The following is a 19,824-nucleotide window of genomic DNA, read 5'->3' as shown; positions in this document are numbered from 1 at the left end:
TTCAGATCCAATCTGGGTGCTTCCTGTGTGCAGTTTGTATCTTCTCCCTGTGTCAGCTAGGGTTCTCTCTGGGAACTCTGGTGTCCTCCCACAGTCCTAAAACATAAATAGGGTGAGTTTAATTGGCGATTCTAAATTAGCTGTAGGTGTGAATGTGAGAATAAGCCCTGCAGCAGATGGATGACCTATCACATGACAGCTGGAATATGCTTTGGAGTGGCCACCACGCTCTGCCATCCTCCCGGTAGCCAGGTCCTGGTTCTTTTGTTTTTTAGTGATTTCCGTTTTTTTTATTAATCAAGTGTCTACTAGAGAACAATTATGAGTTTTAATTAAAGAAGGCATATTTTAACAGTTATATTTTTGAATTAATGGAAGCGTCACACATTCCCAGAAGCTATATTTTAAGTTTTAGCTCAAACTACCTCAGAGCTCTGTATATGTCGCAACTTCACTGCTAGCAGCTTAAATTCAGTTAAGCGGTTGCTACCCACACTCCTCACAGTATGAGGGCTTTGAGGAGCAGAAAGCAACTTTCTCTCTGAGGGGTAATTTTACATGTAAGTAAAGCTAAAATGACAGCACAGCCATTGTCTCAAAGGTCTGTGTGCTGTGATTTTCTCACACAGTGAACAGGATTACGACTCTGACAGCGCAGACCAGCATCTTGGGCCTCCTTAGTGTGACTGTCTCAGTGACGGTCAGCTGCTCTGGCAAGAGAAGCTGACTGAAAAATATGGAAATGAGAACAACTTTACTGTGAACTTGGCTGTTAAAAAACAGCATATGTGAGCATGGAGATTAAAGGAGAAGCAAACTGATGTAAACAGCTGACAAAAAGCCAGCTGAGTCTAACTTGCACTGAGCACAAAATCACAGTAACCCACAGCCCTTTCTTTTTTTAATTGGTTTCCAATCTGCCTTAAAATTGATACTGTTTCTGATTGTTCTTCAATTTTGGCCTTACTCTAACACTGTTTTCTTCCAAGCTAATACATTTTTACCACAGTCACAGTGTAGTGTATGTCCTAATGTTATAATTTAGCAAGTGTCCTTCACTGAAAAAGGGTAACTATTGGAGCTCTAGTATCTAACACTGCTGTCATGCAGATGAAAGGCTGAGAAGTGGTTTTGTATAAGATGAAAGGCTTCCATGAAGGCAGACAGTGTTACAGACCTGTGCATAGCTGCTGTGATCTGTGGAAAGTGGATGAATAATCAGTGAAGATAAGGATAAACTGGCTAGATAAACACACAGATAAAAAGATAACATTTAATTTGTTATAAATGACGTCTGTCTATAGATTCATTTCTTTCTGTGGAGGTTTCAGTAACACCATACAGCAATAATTTAGATACAAAATTTCACAAGCTACATACTGTCCTGCTGTTGGATACATGTATTTGTCTGTCTAGCCACTTTGATCCATTGTTGTGGCTGCATTTTGGACACCTTGCTTTGTCAGTGTAAACCACAGCCTGTGGTCTGGAGACAGAGGGATGGTGCAGGCCTGCAGGTTTCAGATGACCACTCCTTTGTCTGTCCAACACACACGGCTGTAGCCATCACGCTGCACAAAGCTTGCAAATGCAGAGAAGGTAATGCAATTAACCTTGTTGCTGCCTCATACTTAGCACGGAGATGTGGGATGTCTTATTAAATCCAAGAGGCCACAACTGAAATTTGTAATTATTTATAGATGTTTTTTCTCTTGCAGTCTAACTACAACTGCATGAGGAACCAATCAGTGTGCTTTTTATATTTTTGAAACATGTTTATTTTGCATTACATATAGTTTGGAGCTAAAGCAGTTCCATAATTAATGTGTGGTTAAATTTACAGTAAACAAATCAACAACACGGCATTTAAGACGATGTCAGGATTTGGTTTTATAATATCCTAATCCCAAATACTGTGGGATTTTAGGATGTTTGGGGAAAACATGCAGATGCCACTTACTGGAAAAAGTACTGTGTAAGACATAATCAGCTGTAACACTAAAACGTCCTGCATTTCAGACGGAATCTCTCAGATGATCACTTAATACAGAAATGAACTCAAGCCAAATGGTCCTAAAAATCAGTACTGCTGTGCATCTTCAGAGAAGCTAATGACCTGCTGCTTTATGTGGAGTTTGCACAAACACTCAGTGTGCATGGGTTGTTAATCAGCCTTCCATACTATGACAAAGTGCCACTCACATTGCATTAGGAAAATGTGGCTTTATGTGTTGATGTGGTACACCAGGCACATAATGTTAATTAGACTGTGTGTGGCAGTTGACTGAAGGTTGCTATTTCCTAAAAAGCCCCGACAATTTTTACACTCAGTTGAAGTGATGGTATTAAATTTCGCTGATGTTCTCACATCTGACTGCGTCTTCACATGTGACTCTTGTCTTTTCATTTCCCCATCAGCGTGAGGTTATATCATCCCCATTCAGTGTCATTTAGTCAGATAATGAAGCACAGGTTGAAATCCCACCTTAAAAAGACATGATACTGAGTATCAACAGGTAAATGCAGGTATAAATTCAGCTTGATTTGAATTTGAGCTTAACTTCAATTACAATAGTAACTTTAATTGTCATTTCAATCAGGAGCACTATTGAAAAGGAGATTAATACACTCACTGGACACTTTATTAGGTCCACTTTGCTAATACAAGGTCTAGTAAAAGATTCAACAAGGCAATGACATGTTAGCATATTGTTTTTGCTCCAGATTTGTCAACCGCAAATCCAGGTTGTCGCATATAAAAAGGTTCTCTATTGGACTGACATTTGGTGACTGTGGAGGCTATTTGAGTACAGTGAACTCATTGTCTTGTTCAAGAAATCAGTTTGAGATCATTTGATTTTTGTAAGATTTCTGGAAGTAGGCATCAAAAGATGTGGTCTGTGGTAATAAAATGCAGTAAAAATACACAGTGATACAAAGGGGCCCAAAGTGTGTTGATAAAATAGCCACTATAACATCAACCTGAACTGATACAAGGTAGGATGGATTTGTGTCTCATTTGTGTTGTTTATGACAAATTCTAATCCTATACCATCCAAATGTCACATCATACTCAAAAGACCAGGTAACATTTGTCTAATCATCCACTGTCTAATTTTGGTGAGCCCATTCAAGATCTAGTCTCAGTTCCCTGTCCTAAGCTGACAGGAGTGGCACCTCGTGTGGTCTTCTGCTGCTGTAGCACATCTGCTTGGTTCGATGTGTTGTGCACTCAGAGATGCTCGTCTGCATATCTTGGTTGTAACAAGCGGTTATTTGAGTTGCTGCATGAAGCAATCTATCTATTCTCTGGCATCATCAAGGTATTTTCACCCAAAGAACTGCTGCTCACTGGATATTTTTTCTTTTTTACTCTATTCTCTGTAAATCCTAGAGATGGTTTTGGAGTAAAATCCCAGTGTTGACAACCATGTCATGCTCAAAGTCACTTAAATCACTTTTCTTCCTCATTCTTAATCTCAGTTTAAACAATCTACATGCCTAAATGCACCGAGTTGGTCTAATGTGATGAACACGTTAACAGATACCTAATAAAGTGGTTGGTGAGTCTATATACTTGGTGGTAGTGCTCTGTTCTGGGACCTCCTTGTCATTCTACCACCAATACACTCCACACCCCCCTCCCACCCACCATATACCACAGAGTACTGATCAATTCAGACACAGGATGAGTCAGAGGAGCTGGGTGGAGGTGGGTTGCAAATCAGCTTGTAGATGCAGAGCGGGGATAGAGATGCTAAAACAGCTAAAACAACATATACAACATGAGATTTGCCAGTTTCATGGTTAGACAGTAGCTCATGCTTTCGATAAGTAAATCTTAATACGTTGCTCTACACTGTAAGTGTTCTTCAAGCAGAGGATTTGGATTTGTGTGGCTGTTAAATGCTGAAATAGCGCGATATGAATAATTTCAATCTGTGGTCTCTTCATCTGCAGTCCAAGTTAGATCCTCCAGTCCTGTCAGTCATCTTTGTTTGCTGATGCTGCGAAACTTTGAGTAGCTTTTGAAGATAGAAAAACTGATCACTCTAAATAGCCTAATGTATTTTTCAGTGGGATCTAAAAGGCTCGTAAAGTATTCAAACCATCTCCACCCCCTCTCCCCGGCCTCTTCTCCACTCCTTCTTCTCTTAGAGTAATGTTCTTTGTACACCAGCTGTAGCCTGGACCCGGCAAACCTGCAGCAAGATGAGCTCGGAGGAGCGCGGCTCAGCCATGTCACAGAAGATCTCCTCCCTGTCGCGCAGCAACAGCAGCTCTTCATCCAAACATGACAGCCGACAGGTAACACTCGCGTTATACTTACAGACGTTTTCACTGGTGTCATGTATGTGGAAGGGAGGAAGGCTGGATTTTCTTTTCCCATAATGAAGATTTAATTGAAAAAGTTGTAACTGCCAGTCCTCAGATATTTTTCTCTGCCTCCTAGGAATTATAATACTAGTATAACATCTAGCCACGTTTTGCATTATAGATGTCATGAAGCAAAAACTAAAAGCTGCCTAAAAGGAGGCGTTTTTTTATTAGGATTTACCTACCCCTTTCTCACTATAAAACCAGGGTATTTCTACAAATGTGGAAGATATTGGAGTGCTCTAAATTACTAAACTGCAACTATATCCTCCAAAGTAATTCTCAGACACACCACATAAAGAAGATGTTGGCACCATGAACAAACTGTTTTGCATTTGCCTCAAGCGTTTATCTGCAGGCTGCCGACTCATTAATTTTTCATTACCAGAAACAGCCTTTTCCTTTTGGAAATGAAAGTAATAAAGTCTTACTCTAGTACTGTCCACAGGACAAGCAGACACTTAAGGCTCACCACTCTGGGGAAGCAAAAAGTGGCAAAAAAAAAAAACCCATTCTCGTTAGCAAGAAAAACTTTGAATAAGGAAATATTCTGACTGTCGTGACACTGCTATGTGGGTTCAGTTACATTCAGAGAGAGCTTGGTAACCATTTTTTCCCATTTGTTCCAAACCAAACCATCAATATTTAATTTGTAAAGTGTTTTTGTAAATGATAACACAGATCAAAATGTGGTAGAATGGACAGGATGTCTAAATGCAGCAGTCTGAACACATTCACACTTTATAATTGTGTGACGCTAAAACGACGCTGTCTTCTCGGCGCTCCTATCAGAGCCTTGTTACTCAAAGTGCCTCTTGACCTTGAGGAACAGTGTCCAGGCAGTGTGTGACAATGACGCACTGTGTGACTGTGCTGCCCTGGAGCCGTGACGAACACTGAGGGAGAGTCGAACTGTTAGCCCTCTGGCCACGCCCTTGGTCAATCCCCTTCAGATATGAGGGTTTATTTTAGATTGCCTCACCCACCAGCATTCAGCCTCTCTGACTGATACAGTGTGTTTTTATACAGTCAGGGACACACTGACACAAGAAGCAAGGATTAACCTCTCCCAAGTGCCCAAAGTCCCTCCCACGGTGTAACACAGACATGATTTATACTTAAGTAGGATAATTTAAAGATAAGCCTGAGGTGTAATATGCCATCATTAGCATTATGAGTTCATATATTATGAGTTAATTTGTTAATTATTTCTAATAATTTGTTGCACATTGACAGTAGATGTGTAAACTGCCCGTCATAATGTTTTCAGCTTTTCTTATTATGTCAATTTAGCAGCACAAAATTAATGAAATGTAGTTATTCTTTTACACCTGCATCATTTTCTAATGACTATATGTTGAAAACTGTTTTTGGGTCTCATTACCAACTGAGGTCACTGCGTCATAACTACTTCACAGCCCACTACTGTTCCTCGGGGTTATTTTTGCTGGCTACATGCCCATTCCACTATTATTTATAGGCTTACTGCTAAGTAGTCATATGAGAATAATCTATAACATTGGCTCATTTGAATGATAGACCCCTTTCTGTTGATTAATCATCTTATTGTTTCAGCACTAATAGAAACTAAAAGCGAAATAGTTCACAAATGATGAATTATTCTGTGCCCACAACGGTATTACAGAAGCCTCTGTTATACTATTCATCCTGCGTTCCTGGAACTCTCACTCCTGAAACACATAACAAAGCTATCTGGATTAGTCCGTGATGAAATATCATCTTAATCTCTGTATTGCAGGGGATTTGGGCTTGACCGTTCTAATCTCATTCAGGAAATTATTATTATAGTGAAGAGTGAGATTAAACAGGTAAGCTAATTTTGTAAATTCAATTCAATTCACTTTTATTTATACAGCGCCAAATCACAGCAACAGTTGCCTCAACAAGCTTTATATAACAAGCTTTTTATTTTTGATAATACAAAGAAAACTGAGAAAAACCCCAGCAATCACATGACTCCCTATGAGTAAGCACTTTGTTGACAGTAGGAATGAAAAACTCCCTTTTAACAGGTAGAAACCTCTAGCAGAACGAGGCTAAGGGAGGGGCAACCATCTGCTATGCCCGCCCATGAGGGGAAAGAAGTCTGTATAACTTCACCCTGAACACCTTATTACATAGGGCTACATCTATAAAAAATAAAATAAAAATGCTAATCTTCCACTTATAGAGCCTCCTGCCGATTGACTGACACTGATGAAAGTGAGGCATCAAATTTAAATCACCCCAGCAGCCACAGATTATAATATGTTTTGAGTGTGATTATGGCACTTGCTGAGTGGTTGATTCGCTCAGTTCCATTTATAAATCCTCCTCTGAAACTTTCATTTGCATGGCGTGCAGATGTCTGTCGTCTCAGAGTTCTCATAAACCATTGTATTCCAACAGGACAGCTGGGAAATCGTGGAAGGCCTGCGAGGAAGCTTCAGCAGTGTCCAGGAGCCTCAGAAACAGGAGGGCTACATGATGAAAAGAAGAAAGTGGCCAATGAAGGGCTGGCACAAGGTAGCATGGAGCACCTGTGTGGTCTTCGTGTGACCCATGTGACTCATCTTTCAGAGTAGTGACAGCTTAACGTCATTTCATTGTCCTCGTTTCACACGGCACTTTTTAGGCACTTGCCTCTGCAAATCTGCTGACACGAGTCATTTGTGTTTTAAACTAATTGAATGAGCTTATGTAGTAGATAATTTGACTCACAGAGGAGTCACATGTGACCAGGGTCAGTGCCTGTTTACACTCTGTCTGAAAGCTTTTCCTGGGATAATGCCTAGATATCTTGGTGGTCCTCTCAGATGCATTAGCTGATGGCCTGTTGGTTACTAGGGTTGTATACATTTAGTATTGACTTGCAGTCGGAGCTTTTTAGGTCTCTGTGCTTTCAACAGTCTGATTCTGTTGATGTACAGTAAAAGCACCAAGAATTGCATTTACAAATTGAGTGGATGAGACATATTGCAAGTGAGTGAGAGGAAGTGTAATAAAGGAAGACAGATGTAAGACAATAGCCTGGAATTGCATACATCCCACTGCAGCAACATACATTTTAGGAGACTGACTACCATGACCTCAGCCTCATAACACTGACTTTAGATTTGCTGTCAGGGATGTTGCATATCATGTCCAGTTGTATCTCATTGGCTGATTGTCCTTCTCTCTCCCTCCAGAGATACTTTTTCCTGGACAACGGTATCCTTAAGTATGGCAAGTGCAGTGCTGATGTGAGTACAAAAGGCTGCTGGCTGAATGCTGTGTGAGCTCATCATTTACAGAAGATTAAAAAGGACACTTGATGTCTTTTTCAATGTTCTTGTCAGGCTCCTGACCGCCTGCGCCCAGAGATACAATAGGCCCTAATTCTCTCTCAATCTCCTCATTGTTGATAGCAATCAGACTGTGTATTTTACAGATCACACATAATTACGCATGGGCCGCGTCACAGCCTAAAAAGGGATTATTATTTTATGCATTGTTTGCACTGAGTTTCATCTGTTGCATTCATAACAGTGAGAGCTGTCTCATCCAACAGATTGAGAAAGGGAAGCTGCATGGTTGCATTGATGTGGGTCTCTCTGTCATGGCCATTAAGAAGAAGGCCAAGTGCATCGATCTTGATGCCGAGGAAAACATCTATCACCTGAAGGTAAACCACAAGACTAATAAAGACAAGGGAATCCCTACAGGCTTAAATAGGCTTAAGGCTTAAAGGGGTTAAACATTTTTTCCCGAGTTTTTGCTTTTTAATTCCTGGTACAGATGCCATCATTAAAATGACTTCAGAATTACCTCATGTGATATATATGTGTGCCAGAGGGAATAACTGCTCACTCCATACCTGTGTGTGTGTTTTTCCACTGACACACCTCTTCCATCTTACTTGCCCTTGTGCTGATTTTCTGATTGCGGTATCTGCTCTACAGATTAAGTCTCAGGAGCTGTTTGATGAATGGGTATCCAAGCTGCGTCACCATCGTCTTTATCGGCAAAATGAGATTGCCATGTACCCTAACGAGAAGTCCTTGTTCTATCCCCATTATGCCTCCCCGAACTCTCCTGGCATCGCCGAGGGACCCCCTATTAGAAAGGTATAACTGCGCCACACAGCATGCTGTTGCTGAAAATGGTCGGCTCTGTTTAAAATGAAAATGAAAAACAAAGATGATTCTCGTGTGTTTTTCATCACGAGCATCATTATTCCATGTGCTGTATTTAATGAAGTGAATTCCCTTTGCTGAAAAAAATTAATGACACAGCCAAAGTGTTTTTGAACTGACCTTTGGGTCTCTTTGTTACTGCAGTGCCTGTCCATACGAAGGCAGTCCACAGTGCATCATGCCGCAGCTTTCCCTTTAAACTCCAACAGCCAAGCAAAGGTGGCTGCCTGGCTCCAGTCATCTGACGAAATGGACAAATGCTTCAAAGGTGAGAGACAAGAGCAGCCTCTCACGATTTGATTTTTTTACACTTTCTGAATTTCTGAGCAAAATTTCCACAATAAAGAACTTGCCTGGCTAAAATGGGGAGAGCTCGTAGCGCTAAGACACATTCTTTAATGTGGGGTTTTTATCTCTGTGTGGGATCATTTGCACTGTTATTAAAGTCATAAGATGCATTCTTGTACTAGTTGTTTAAAAATCTTCAATTTTCCACCTGGATGATGATCTCCAATGTGATTACGGTTTTGCTGAGGAAAATAATCAACTCAGATAAAGCCATTTAAAATGTAATCATACCTTCCTCGTATTGTGCCTTTGGCTCTTTTTTGCAGTCCTTAATCTGTGGAAATGCACTCTTCCTTGTGGTAGAGTGTATCATGCTGCTGCTGCTGCTGCTGCCGTGGTCGGTGTGTTTGGTGTGCATCAAATTTTATGTGGGTGGTACATGTTAAACTAATATCTGCACAAACACCACAACCCAAGGTTTCCCAGCAGAGCGCTATATTGTGCTACAATGATCGATGTTATTCACTTCACTTGGTTTTATTGTTGTGGCTGATCCGTGAATATGATGCAGATAAGTAAGAGAGTTCATGCAAAGTTTCCTGCTTACAACGATGCTACCGATACCAGTCAAAGACATTAGATTGTTAGAGGGCCCAGCTTTTTCATTTATACCCATTTTCTACTTCTTGTCAGGGTCCCGGTCATGGAGGAAGCGATCTAACCAGTTCTAATATATTTATGTTATTTGGGAAATGCTTCTATAATTGTGTACGCCTGCTGTCTCATTTGCAAGTTAGATGAGGCTGGCAGAGTGGTGATCATAAAGAAACAAGCTGGTGATTACTAATGCACTGTTTGTCTCAGTTTTCATTCATTAAGATTCTGACGATGTGCTGTCAGCACTTTGTAATCAAGAAACTTTGGAAAATGGACACAACAACTCACGCGCACATTTACTAACACAGCATGGTTTCAGTTGGACTGGTGCTTATTTAGTTGTCTGTCATTTCATAATGTGTATGTTCAAATACTGTCACAATTTAAACATCTGTTTATGAGACCTCTCTATATGAAACCATGGCAAAGCCAGTCCTTTGGAGAGAAAGAAATCCACGTGGCATTGTTTTTAATGGATGGCAGCAATGATTGATGATGATTGAAGGGTCGACTTTCAGCTTTAATTCAAAGGGTCTGACAAAAGCATTTTATTAACAGATATGAGATTAAACATAATCCCATAAAATAATAGGACACGTTAACATAATTTTAAATGTAATATTTATTTTTAATACTTGACTGCAAAGCATGCAAGCAGTTTCCTCCCTTGAGATGCTCTGCCAGGCCTTTACCTCAGCCACCTCCAGCTGGTGCTTGTTTGTAAGTCTCTCTGTGTTTATGAACCGTGTTGGGCTGAGATCAGGTGACTGACTTGGTTTGCACTTTGTTGTAAACTGTCTGTATTTTCATTCATGAAAGTGTCACTTGACTTTGACAATGATTCAACTATCTCCAATGATAATATAATCATAATCTACTTTAGTCTTTCAGGGATTTGGGTGTTGCTGAGCTGGCCAGAACATTGTTAGGAATATACCAGATAGTAGATTTGGCCCCTCATAAAGTTTTTGCTATGTCTCTTATAGGTTTATCTGGGCTTATCAGCCTAAACCCCGTCATTCACTTGCATCAGCATTTCTTTGGAGCCCATATTTAAAGTTCAAAGGTACTGAACGCAATTTTAGTACTTAAAATCGACTCGAGATCTTTAATTTGTCATAGACTAAATTAGGAAAAAGCCTCACTGAGCTCAGCCTCACCTCACCCCTGAAACTGTCTGTCAGTTGTTAAATGTCTTGGACATTTGTCAGGTCATGGACAGTCCAGATTGATTATCTCTTGCCTTTGACTAACCTTCTCTTTCTGAGGCAGATGCAGTTTGAAGGTGTTTTTCTGATTCTGGTAATATGAGAAGCTTTTAGGCTCGCTCTACAAGCTGCTGTTCATGCTTGAAAAAGATGCAAAAAGCAGAAATAGATATCTTGGGAGGTGAATCGCCAAACTGAGGAGTCTATTTGAATAAAGCATATATAACATAGTGCATATGGTTCAGTAAGCACATGTGGCACCCTCTAACTTTGTCAAACTGAAATCACCAAACTTGTTGATGACAGATTAGGATATGTCAGCCCTCTCTGCTGTTTCTACAGAGACTGGTTTTTGAGTTCACTCAATAGGCCCAACTAACACGTGCCCATTTGCAGGCACTGCCCTTTTTCTCACTTTAGCCTTTTAACTGTCTTTTCTTTTTCACTTCATACCTCCTTTTATAACTATTAGTGTTTGTTCTCATCCGGACAGACTTATCAGTATGTGAGGCCTATCTCCTAGAGCTTAACCACCTGCTTCAGAGTATGGAAGTAATTCACCGGACTTATTCTGCTCCATCCATCCAAGCACTGCAGGTCAGCACTGCAGTATTTCTGGTTACTTTACATGCAGGGTAACTTTTCTGATGATACAAAACATTATTAAGTTATTTTCTGTTGACCTTAACTCACCTCTTATTAAATATAGAAGATATTTCATCTTGCATCTTGCTCTGGTAGTTGTGAAACCACTTTCCATAAAAAGCCTTCCTTTAAAGACAAAAAATCCTCACTGGCCTGACTGTCAATAATTTCACATCTGCTTTCTTAGGCGTCTACTTTTGACAGCCCCAAAAAAGAAAAGAGACTTCCAAAGAAGTGGCGCACTAAAAACTACAACAAAGATGTCAAAACAACTCTGCAGGTAGACAACATGACAGAGAAGTGTGATCATGCTTAATTTGTTTTTATATTTCATTGTGAGTATCTCCAGTTTTTCTTCCTGCTCTGCTCTAGGTACCGAGCTGCATCTCCTCTGGCTCTATCCGCCTCCATGCCTCAAACCCCAACCTATCCACTGCTGCACTGAGCAATGATAAAGCCGATCCTGAATCCCTGGACTCCCCTTTTGATGTGGCCAAGCTGCAAGAAGACTTCTGTCGTGTTGCCACCAACTGTGAGTGAAAAACTCTAGTTTCAGATAAAACTCTGTAAAGCACACATTTTTAAAATTCCTCAATCTGCTTCCGATAAATCTGCACGAAAGCTAAGACTGGTGTGGTGCTGCTACTTCTAACAAGTTGAAGTGTTAGTTGCTGTTAGTTATGTGGATGTCTTCTAGCTGATATTAGGTCAGAAGTTTGTTTTTTGTGCCACAAAACCTGTTAAATCTCTTTGTAAGGAAGTGGTTGACGCATAGAGGATGAATATAATTTTACTTCTGTCCTCTTTGGAATTTTCTATGCAGATTCTTGGTGCTTGACATGGAGTAATGAGATTCATTTGTTTTTTACATAATGGCTTTACAGTTTCAAACTTACTCCGGAGAACTGCTGTCAGTTCTGCTGCTATTTAAACGAACGAATTTATGCACACATTTAAAATTATGGAGCTAAAGATGTGTGATGGGCTTAATCATTTATAATGGCAGGGTTTTCCAAATAATGATCTTTTTGATTCCCTCTTTTTGTGTCTCTTGTTGCTGCCAGTGCATACAACCATGAAGGCGGCCCTGAGCACACTGACATCAGAGAGAGAGAGATTAAAACAATGCCTGGATCACGAAACCTGCCCCCCCACCTCTCCACAAGTTGTAAATTTGAAGAACACGCTGGCTGCGGTATGTGAAATAACACACCCCCTTGCACATTTTTTGCAAGCGGATGTTTTCAACAGAAATAGGTATTAGCTATTCTCCTTTTTTCTTCCTTTTTTAATTTTTTTTTTGCTTTTACACTTCTCTCGTATGTCGTGTCCTCCCACACCATTTGTCAAGCATGACACATGTCAGCCCCCCTAAATGAGACCGCATTCAACAGTCATGTTTCCTGTGGCTGCTGCCTCCCACCAGAGGCTTGTTTTTCTGTTTTCTGTCTTTGGTTGTACATGTTCATTGTCATGTAGTCAGCGAAGAAATGTGTTGGTGTCGAGACCGCGCAAATTCTAATGCGGCACAAGTATTTCTTTACACATTCAGATTTGTGTGGTCTCTGCTATAGTCTGCTGGATTTTAGCTTTTAGCTTTTCTTATTGGTTTCTCTGGTTTGCTTACTCTGTTCCACTTGAGATAATAACAGGTGAAAGCATGCCTCTCCAGTACGTAAATGAGTAAATGTGACGTTTACTGATTTTCTTGAGATTACACAACTCCAAATCAGCCGGGTTTTGATTTATGCTGAGGATTTCAAGCATTTCAAGGCTCGGGTGTTTGCATTAAACAGTGTTTAAACTGGTTATTTTTTCCAGGCTTTAGCCCAGAACTCAGAGCTGAGAGAACGCCTGTGCAAGATTCATGCTGAGTCCCAGATCATAGAGCCCACACTAATAACGCTCACTGCCCCTGTGCAGGTGGGTGCAGGAATGCAGTGACTCGATTCCCCCACCTTCATGACGATTATTCTTATATATCTGTCTTTATTTTTATCCCCCGCAAGCTTGAATGTGCCACAGAATGAATGAGCTGTCCTTTTCCTCTCATCTAGAATCAACAAATGTCACTCTCCTCTCACCCCCTCATCCAGCTCAGTCAATATGAGAAAAATTAACAGAACTTTCTTTTGGGGAACACTGCCTCTTCCTCTCAGCCTCGTCGTTGCGTAACCAAATGTCTCACCATGACACGGTTCAGAGGAAGGCTTCTAGCTCCATATAATCGTCTTCTAAAGGAAACTCTTTGCTCGTTTAATCGGATTTGCTGATCACACAAAGCGAGCCGATCTGCTTAATTGTGTCCCTGGAAACACGCAGAGCAAAACTAATACGCCTCCTCTGAGAACATCTCCATGTTAATTAATCAGCTTCACCAATAACAAAGGGTAGATTGGGACGCTCAAGTCCATGTGTGGAAAGCTATCTCATATTGGCAATCAACTGCATGCTTGTCAGTTATTTTCTGAGATGTGTGCAGGGCAGGCATGCAGCCTCACTTCTCACTGTAATTATTCTTGCTTTATTTAATACAGTAGTATATTGTCAGGCAGTCTCTAGGTAGGAATAAATTGTCTTATGAAATTTTGATTCTGAAGAGTTCATGTTTTCAGCAGTTCATCATTTGGCTTATTTGACTGATAACAGTATGATTGAATGCAGACACACCCATGTTGAGACGCTATGCACACGACTGCATGATGTCACTCAGCTGTTTGTTAATGTTTATAAACCTACATTTGTTAAATCAGTGAAGAAATTAAAAAAGTGTATGACGGGTGTGATGTCAGCCAATATATTTACGTATGTATTATAAATGACTGTCTTTCAATATATTGCAGATTAAATTTGTGGGTGTTGTGATTGTCATACTTTGCATGTTGTGATTGTGTTGTATTCTCAATGACACTGTGATTGCCACCCCGGGAATGATGGCGGGGCCCCTTCCTGTGTTCTTATTGTAGCTGTGGACATTGTTTCTCTTAGAAACAGGAATCAGTAGATGAAGCCCATCCCCTCGTACACCAAGTATCCAATGAGAGCAGAGCTTCAATCGCGGAGTCTTTGTCCGAGTTCTTTGACGCACAGGAGGTTCTGTTATCTGCTAGCTCTTCTGAAAATGAGGTAAGTGTGGAGACTAAACTCTTCATTGTCAGTAGTTGTGATGTTGGGTCTTTTTGCTTGTAGCAAACTGATGTTTAGAGCTACATAATAGAATTATCATTGCTGTTGATGTTTGGAGTAATTTGTCTTGTTTACACAAGCACAACCAGAACAAAACCTCCACCAGTGGCTCTTACTTTATTTATTGCCTGTCACCCAGGATTTCTTCACTTTTGTCTCTGTGTCTGATAACTGGCCTAAATTTTGTAAGCACACTGGACAATTCATGGTATTTTATTACAAAAGAGGGGGAAATGCCATTTAACTTAACGTCCTGTCTTAAATCCATTTTTTTATGATATGTGTCATAAAACAAATCTGCCCTATGTTAGTTCAGCCTCCTCTTCCTTCAGTGCTCATGTGGCATGCTTGATGAGGTAGCACCTGGAGCGGAAGCAATATGAAAATGAAAGTTAATTACTTTCATCTAAAAATACAGCGAGCCGAGGTGCAGCTCTGCCACCATGTCCTAAGAGAACCTTCATCTCCACCACTTTAGATCTTCTGCAGATGTGACAAGATGTTAAAAGAGACTCGTTCATTCGCTTTTTGTCAGTGATATTAAAACAACTTGAATGTTTTGTTTTTTTTAGGTATCAGAGGATGACTCGTATATCAGTGACATTAGTGACAACATTTCCATGGACAACTTCAGTAATGAGACCGAAAATGAAAGACCAAACTCGGGTAAAGTCATTACAGTACTAGCCTTGGGACACTTTTATGCATTTATATACAAATGATATTATGGTACACTGGGTTGTCGGTATGTATTATCAAGGTGTCCCTAACCTCAGCTCTTATACCGACTCTTTTCAGGCTCTGTGGAAGAAGGCACTGTTCTTTATCGTCGTAGATCCTGTCTGCCCACACCCAGCCCAAGCAACACCTCCATCAGCTTGTGGAACATCCTTAGGAACAACATAGGCAAAGACCTTTCCAAGGTTGCAATGCCTGTGCAACTTAATGAACCCCTCAACACCCTGCAGAGACTGTGTGAGGAGCTGGAGTACAGCGAGCTGCTAGACAGGGCCGCCAACACACAGGACCCTTTTGAACGTATGGTGAGAATGCAGTTTCGCTCTTTGAGTGTGTGGGCTGGGCCTTTTTTGTTCAGCTTACTTGTTTGCTTTGATGATTCCTCTGAGAAGAAGAGCTGCTGTTGGTAAAACTAGCGTGACAAGTAAGAGATGCCGTATATAGCCAAGTAAACTAGCGCTAACGCACAATTGTTGCTGATTGGCTTTCAGGGACTGCGGTGCACTGCCTTTACGTGAGAGAGTCTGATCTACCTTTAAGATTTTTAGCAGAAAGACGCCATGATGAGCTTTGCACTGACTAACTTTGTTGTTTTTTGAGATATACCCTGTGGAATAAGACAAATAAGACATATACACAACATACAGTAAATACATTCAGCAGTCACTTTATTAGGTATACCCTGCTAGTACCAGGTTCGACCCCCTTTTGCCTTTAGAACTGCCTTAATTCTTCATGGCATTGACTCGACAAAATGCTGGAAACATTCTTCAGAGATGAGGGTCAATATTGATATGATGCCATTACACATGCTGAAGATTTGTGATTTATCCACCACATCCCAAAGGTGTTCTATTGCATTGAGCTCTGATGACTGGGGAGGTCATTTGAGTTAAGTGAACTTACTTTCATGTTCAAGAAGCTGGTTTGACATGATCTGACCTTTGGGACATGGCACATTAATCTACTGGAATGAGCCATGAGAGGATGAGTAAACTGTAGTTATAAATTATGAATATAGCCAGCAACAACACTCAGGAAGGCTGAAGCAATGCTCAGTTAGTCTTATGGAACCCAAAGTGCGCTAAGAAAATATCCAGTACACCATTTCATTCTGGACCCATGTGATTTACGTCGAACCAGGCAACATCTTTCCGATCGTCTATTGTTCGATTTTGCTGAGCCTCCGTTTCCTGTTCTTAGCTGACAGGTATGACACATGGTGCGGTCTTCTTCTCCTGTAGCCCATCTGCTTCAAGGTTTAATGATGTGTTGTGCACTCGTAGGTGCGTGTCTGCATACCTTGGTTGTAAGAAGTGGTTATTTCAGTTACTGTTGCCTTCCTATCAGCATGAAGCAGTATATATATTCTCCTCTGACCTCTGGCATTATCAGTTCTTTGCAAACCCCAGGAAATGTGTTTGTAGGCAAATCTCAATCGGCACTTTGCAAAGTAATCAGATCTGTCATCAACAACCTTCAAAACTCACCTAAATCCCCTTAATTCCTCATTCTGATGATCACTTTGAACTTCATTAGGTCATCTTATTCAGTCACTGAGTTGCTGCCATGTGATTGACTGGTTAGATATTTGTATTAACGAGCAGTTGACTGGGTGTGCCAAACAAAGTGGCTGGCCAATGTAAGTGTAAAAAGGAAAAGCAGCTGATGTTAGACTTGGTGCAGTACAAATACTGACAGTTTATTAATCCTATGAGGGGCAATTTGTTTGGACTAACGAGTTATAAAACAACACATGAAGACAATTAAATGAATGAAAAAAATTGTGCTGAATTTAAAAAAAAGGCCATAAATAAAATCCATAAACAAGCTCAATAAATACCAATATAAAAGTTCAAATAAGACCTTGACAAACAATGTTTAGACCTACAGAGGATCACATAGTGAAATTGCAAACGGGCCGAAAGCTCCAGGCTGTGGCCTCTCATTATGAGGTAGAGAAGCTATCAGTGCTCTGTCGGTTTACTGAAACTACTGGAGGACTATTCAGACACTTATTCTGCTCATTAGGCTAAAAAGAAGAACACACATATAAGATTAAATGAAATGGATGATAGAGCTCAGTTCAGTGTTCACTCAGTCACTCATCCTGTAATAAAAATTAAAGTGGTACTTGCTGCTCAGGTTTATGCTTTCATCCTTTTTTGTAGATATACATCGCTACATTTGTTGTGTCCGGTTATGCATCCAGCTACTACAGAACTGGGGGAAAGCCTTTCAACCCTGTTCTTGGAGAAACATATGAATGTGACCGACCAGATAAAGGCTTACGATTTGTTGCAGAGCAGGTATGAATGATTCTTGATTTGTTATCTGACTGGATTCATATGAATATTTACATTTTTATGTTTTATTGTATAGCACTGTTCAAAAAAGTCAACTCAGAGCTCTTTGTGTGATTAACAAAGCATTTTAATCCCCTTTACATCAGGTCAGCCATCACCCACCAATCTCAGCTTGCCATGCAGAGTCTAAAAACTTTGTGTTTTGGCAAGGTACTGGAATATTGATTTTGATCCATTCTCAGTGATCTTAAATACTAGAATAGCACCTATTGTCTGGAATTAATGTTCATTTGTTCAATGTTTTTGCAGACGTGAGGTGTAAAAACAAGTTTTGGGGAAAGTCAATGGAGATTGTTCCTGTGGGGACCACTCATGTAACTCTGCCAGGGTGAGTCTCTTCTGCCTCATTTACATTGGCGCTGCACAGACCCCTGCCTGGGCATTGTGCAGACGTTTAGAGAAAATCACGCAGCGGGGGTGTAGCACGATTCACAGTATTTTTCCTCTCCTGTTCTTTTTCCATTCAGATCAATAACAATTCCCCATTCTTCGTCTGTGGTGGAAAAAATGTTTTCAGATTTTATTTTTGTGTCAGAACCACATACAGATACAGATAAATCATTTATATTATAACTCTAATATGTAACAGTGTCCATTTTTTTTTTTTTCTTCTTGAAAACGACAGATTTGGAGACCATTACGAGTGGAACAAAGTGACCTCTTGCATCCACAACATTCTCAGTGGGCAGCGCTGGATCGAGCACTATGGGGAGATCACCATCAGAAACTCCAGCAGTGATATTTGTCAGTGCAAGATCACTTTTATTAAGGTAAGGTAAACATATGCAAGGCATCATCCAGCCTGATGGCCTCTATAACAAACTCTGACAACATTTATAATGCAAAATCTTCAGGAACAAGACCTTATTTGCAAGTTTTAGTGACTCTTTTATTATTATGTCATTTATCACAGTCTCATTTCAAACCTCTTTCATCTACTGTCAGACTTTAAATCAAATAAAAACTTTTTAAAGATGCTTAATTTAAATCATCCATTTGTATTTATGCACTACTTGTACCATACACCATAGAAATCTTTAGGTTGTTACACAATAAACATAAAATATGCCTGTTGTACTAAACAGAAAAACAGTGAACACATGAATTAATATTTAAGTAACATTTACATAAATATGACATGAATAAACTGAACATGCTAATATTTTCATTAGGAGTGACCAGAAAGGACAAGATTAGAAATGAATCAGAGGAACAACTCAAGTTGAATGAATTGGAGATAAGTGAGATGGTTTGGACAAGCGCAGAGGAGAGATGGTGAATGTATTGGTCGAAGGATGTTAAATATGGAACTCCCAGGCAGGAGGAAAAGAGGAAGACCACAGAGAAGATTTATGGATGTAGTGAAGGGTTGGTTTGTCAGACGAGGAGGCTAGGGATCGAGGGAGATGGAGGGAGATGAGTCGCTGTGGCTCCCTAAACGGAGCAGCTAAAAAAAGATTACATGAATAAACTTACCACATAGCTACATTTATAAACGACATCTAAAACACAAAGGCAGATTAAATTGTATTTGCTGTGATTGCATTGTCGCATCACCAGATGCATTATTCATTAATGGCATACATTTCTGAAAACCCCAAAGTAATCTGTAACAATTAGAGTGAAGTAGAGAACTGCACTGAAGATTACTTTGCAGGACCACGAAAAGTAAATTATTTCTGAAATAGAAAATAGGATTTCTTTGTTTTTTTTCTCCAAACAGTTTGGTTTTGGAAGCATGTTGGATGAATATACTGTAGTCACAAATCAGTTTGTGAAAGGTGCACTACTGTGAGGCGACAGTCTTGTTTCATATTCATACCAGAGTGCTTTTCTGTAAAAGCAATCAGCCATAATGATGGCTACCACATTAACATGTCCCTCTATGAATCTCAGGGGCTTGTAGACTGATCAGCAACAACATTAAAACCAGCTGCCTGTCCATGTTGAACTGTCAGAGCTTTTGGGGCTTTTAGCTGGGGTCTCTATGTATCCCACATTTGACTGATAAGATCAGATTTGCTTTACTTATCTGAAATGTTTAGAAATAACTATGTGACGGCAAAAATAACTCAATAACTGAAAAGCTCAATAGAGTAAATATATCACAAGCATAGAAAGGTAAGAAACGTAACTAAGGTACACTAAAGAAGGAGGGCGCTTAATAAAAAATAGATGAACTCA

The 19,824-nt window shown here is 40.1% G+C and overlaps 1 protein-coding gene across 2 annotated transcripts in view; it reads left to right on the top strand.

Moving 5' to 3' along the window:
* osbpl3b (oxysterol binding protein-like 3b) overlaps window positions 1-19,824 on the top strand; it is a 36,391-nt gene that overhangs the window by 13,329 nt on the left and 3,238 nt on the right. The window contains exons 2-19 of one of the 2 annotated variants that reach the window (XM_085292329.1): window positions 4,159-4,308; window positions 6,787-6,903; window positions 7,566-7,619; window positions 7,928-8,041; window positions 8,319-8,483; window positions 8,697-8,820; window positions 11,199-11,302; window positions 11,538-11,630; window positions 11,723-11,882; window positions 12,415-12,545; window positions 13,172-13,273; window positions 14,339-14,476; window positions 15,109-15,202; window positions 15,335-15,579; window positions 17,446-17,583; window positions 17,727-17,790; window positions 17,890-17,968; window positions 18,266-18,410. In XM_085292329.1, the coding sequence (XP_085148455.1) occupies window positions 4,213-4,308; window positions 6,787-6,903; window positions 7,566-7,619; window positions 7,928-8,041; window positions 8,319-8,483; window positions 8,697-8,820; window positions 11,199-11,302; window positions 11,538-11,630; window positions 11,723-11,882; window positions 12,415-12,545; window positions 13,172-13,273; window positions 14,339-14,476; window positions 15,109-15,202; window positions 15,335-15,579; window positions 17,446-17,583; window positions 17,727-17,790; window positions 17,890-17,968; window positions 18,266-18,410 (2,163 nt within the window). In that variant the 5' untranslated portion in view covers window positions 4,159-4,212. The remainder of the gene's footprint in view (window positions 1-4,158; window positions 4,309-6,786; window positions 6,904-7,565; window positions 7,620-7,927; window positions 8,042-8,318; window positions 8,484-8,696; window positions 8,821-11,198; window positions 11,303-11,537; window positions 11,631-11,722; window positions 11,883-12,414; window positions 12,546-13,171; window positions 13,274-14,338; window positions 14,477-15,108; window positions 15,203-15,334; window positions 15,580-17,445; window positions 17,584-17,726; window positions 17,791-17,889; window positions 17,969-18,265; window positions 18,411-19,824) is intronic. The other variant, XM_085292331.1, reaches the window with a different exon arrangement.

Source organism: Mchenga conophoros, linkage group LG11 (genome assembly GCF_057382185.1).
Source record: "Mchenga conophoros isolate Kocher_MC1m ecotype Shallow Benthic linkage group LG11, M_conophoros_male_GT1.1, whole genome shotgun sequence".
Taxonomy (NCBI): Eukaryota; Metazoa; Chordata; class Actinopteri; order Cichliformes; family Cichlidae; genus Mchenga; species Mchenga conophoros.
The sequence above is the reverse complement of the archived record's forward strand: the minus strand, read 5'-3'. Positions and strand labels throughout refer to the sequence as shown.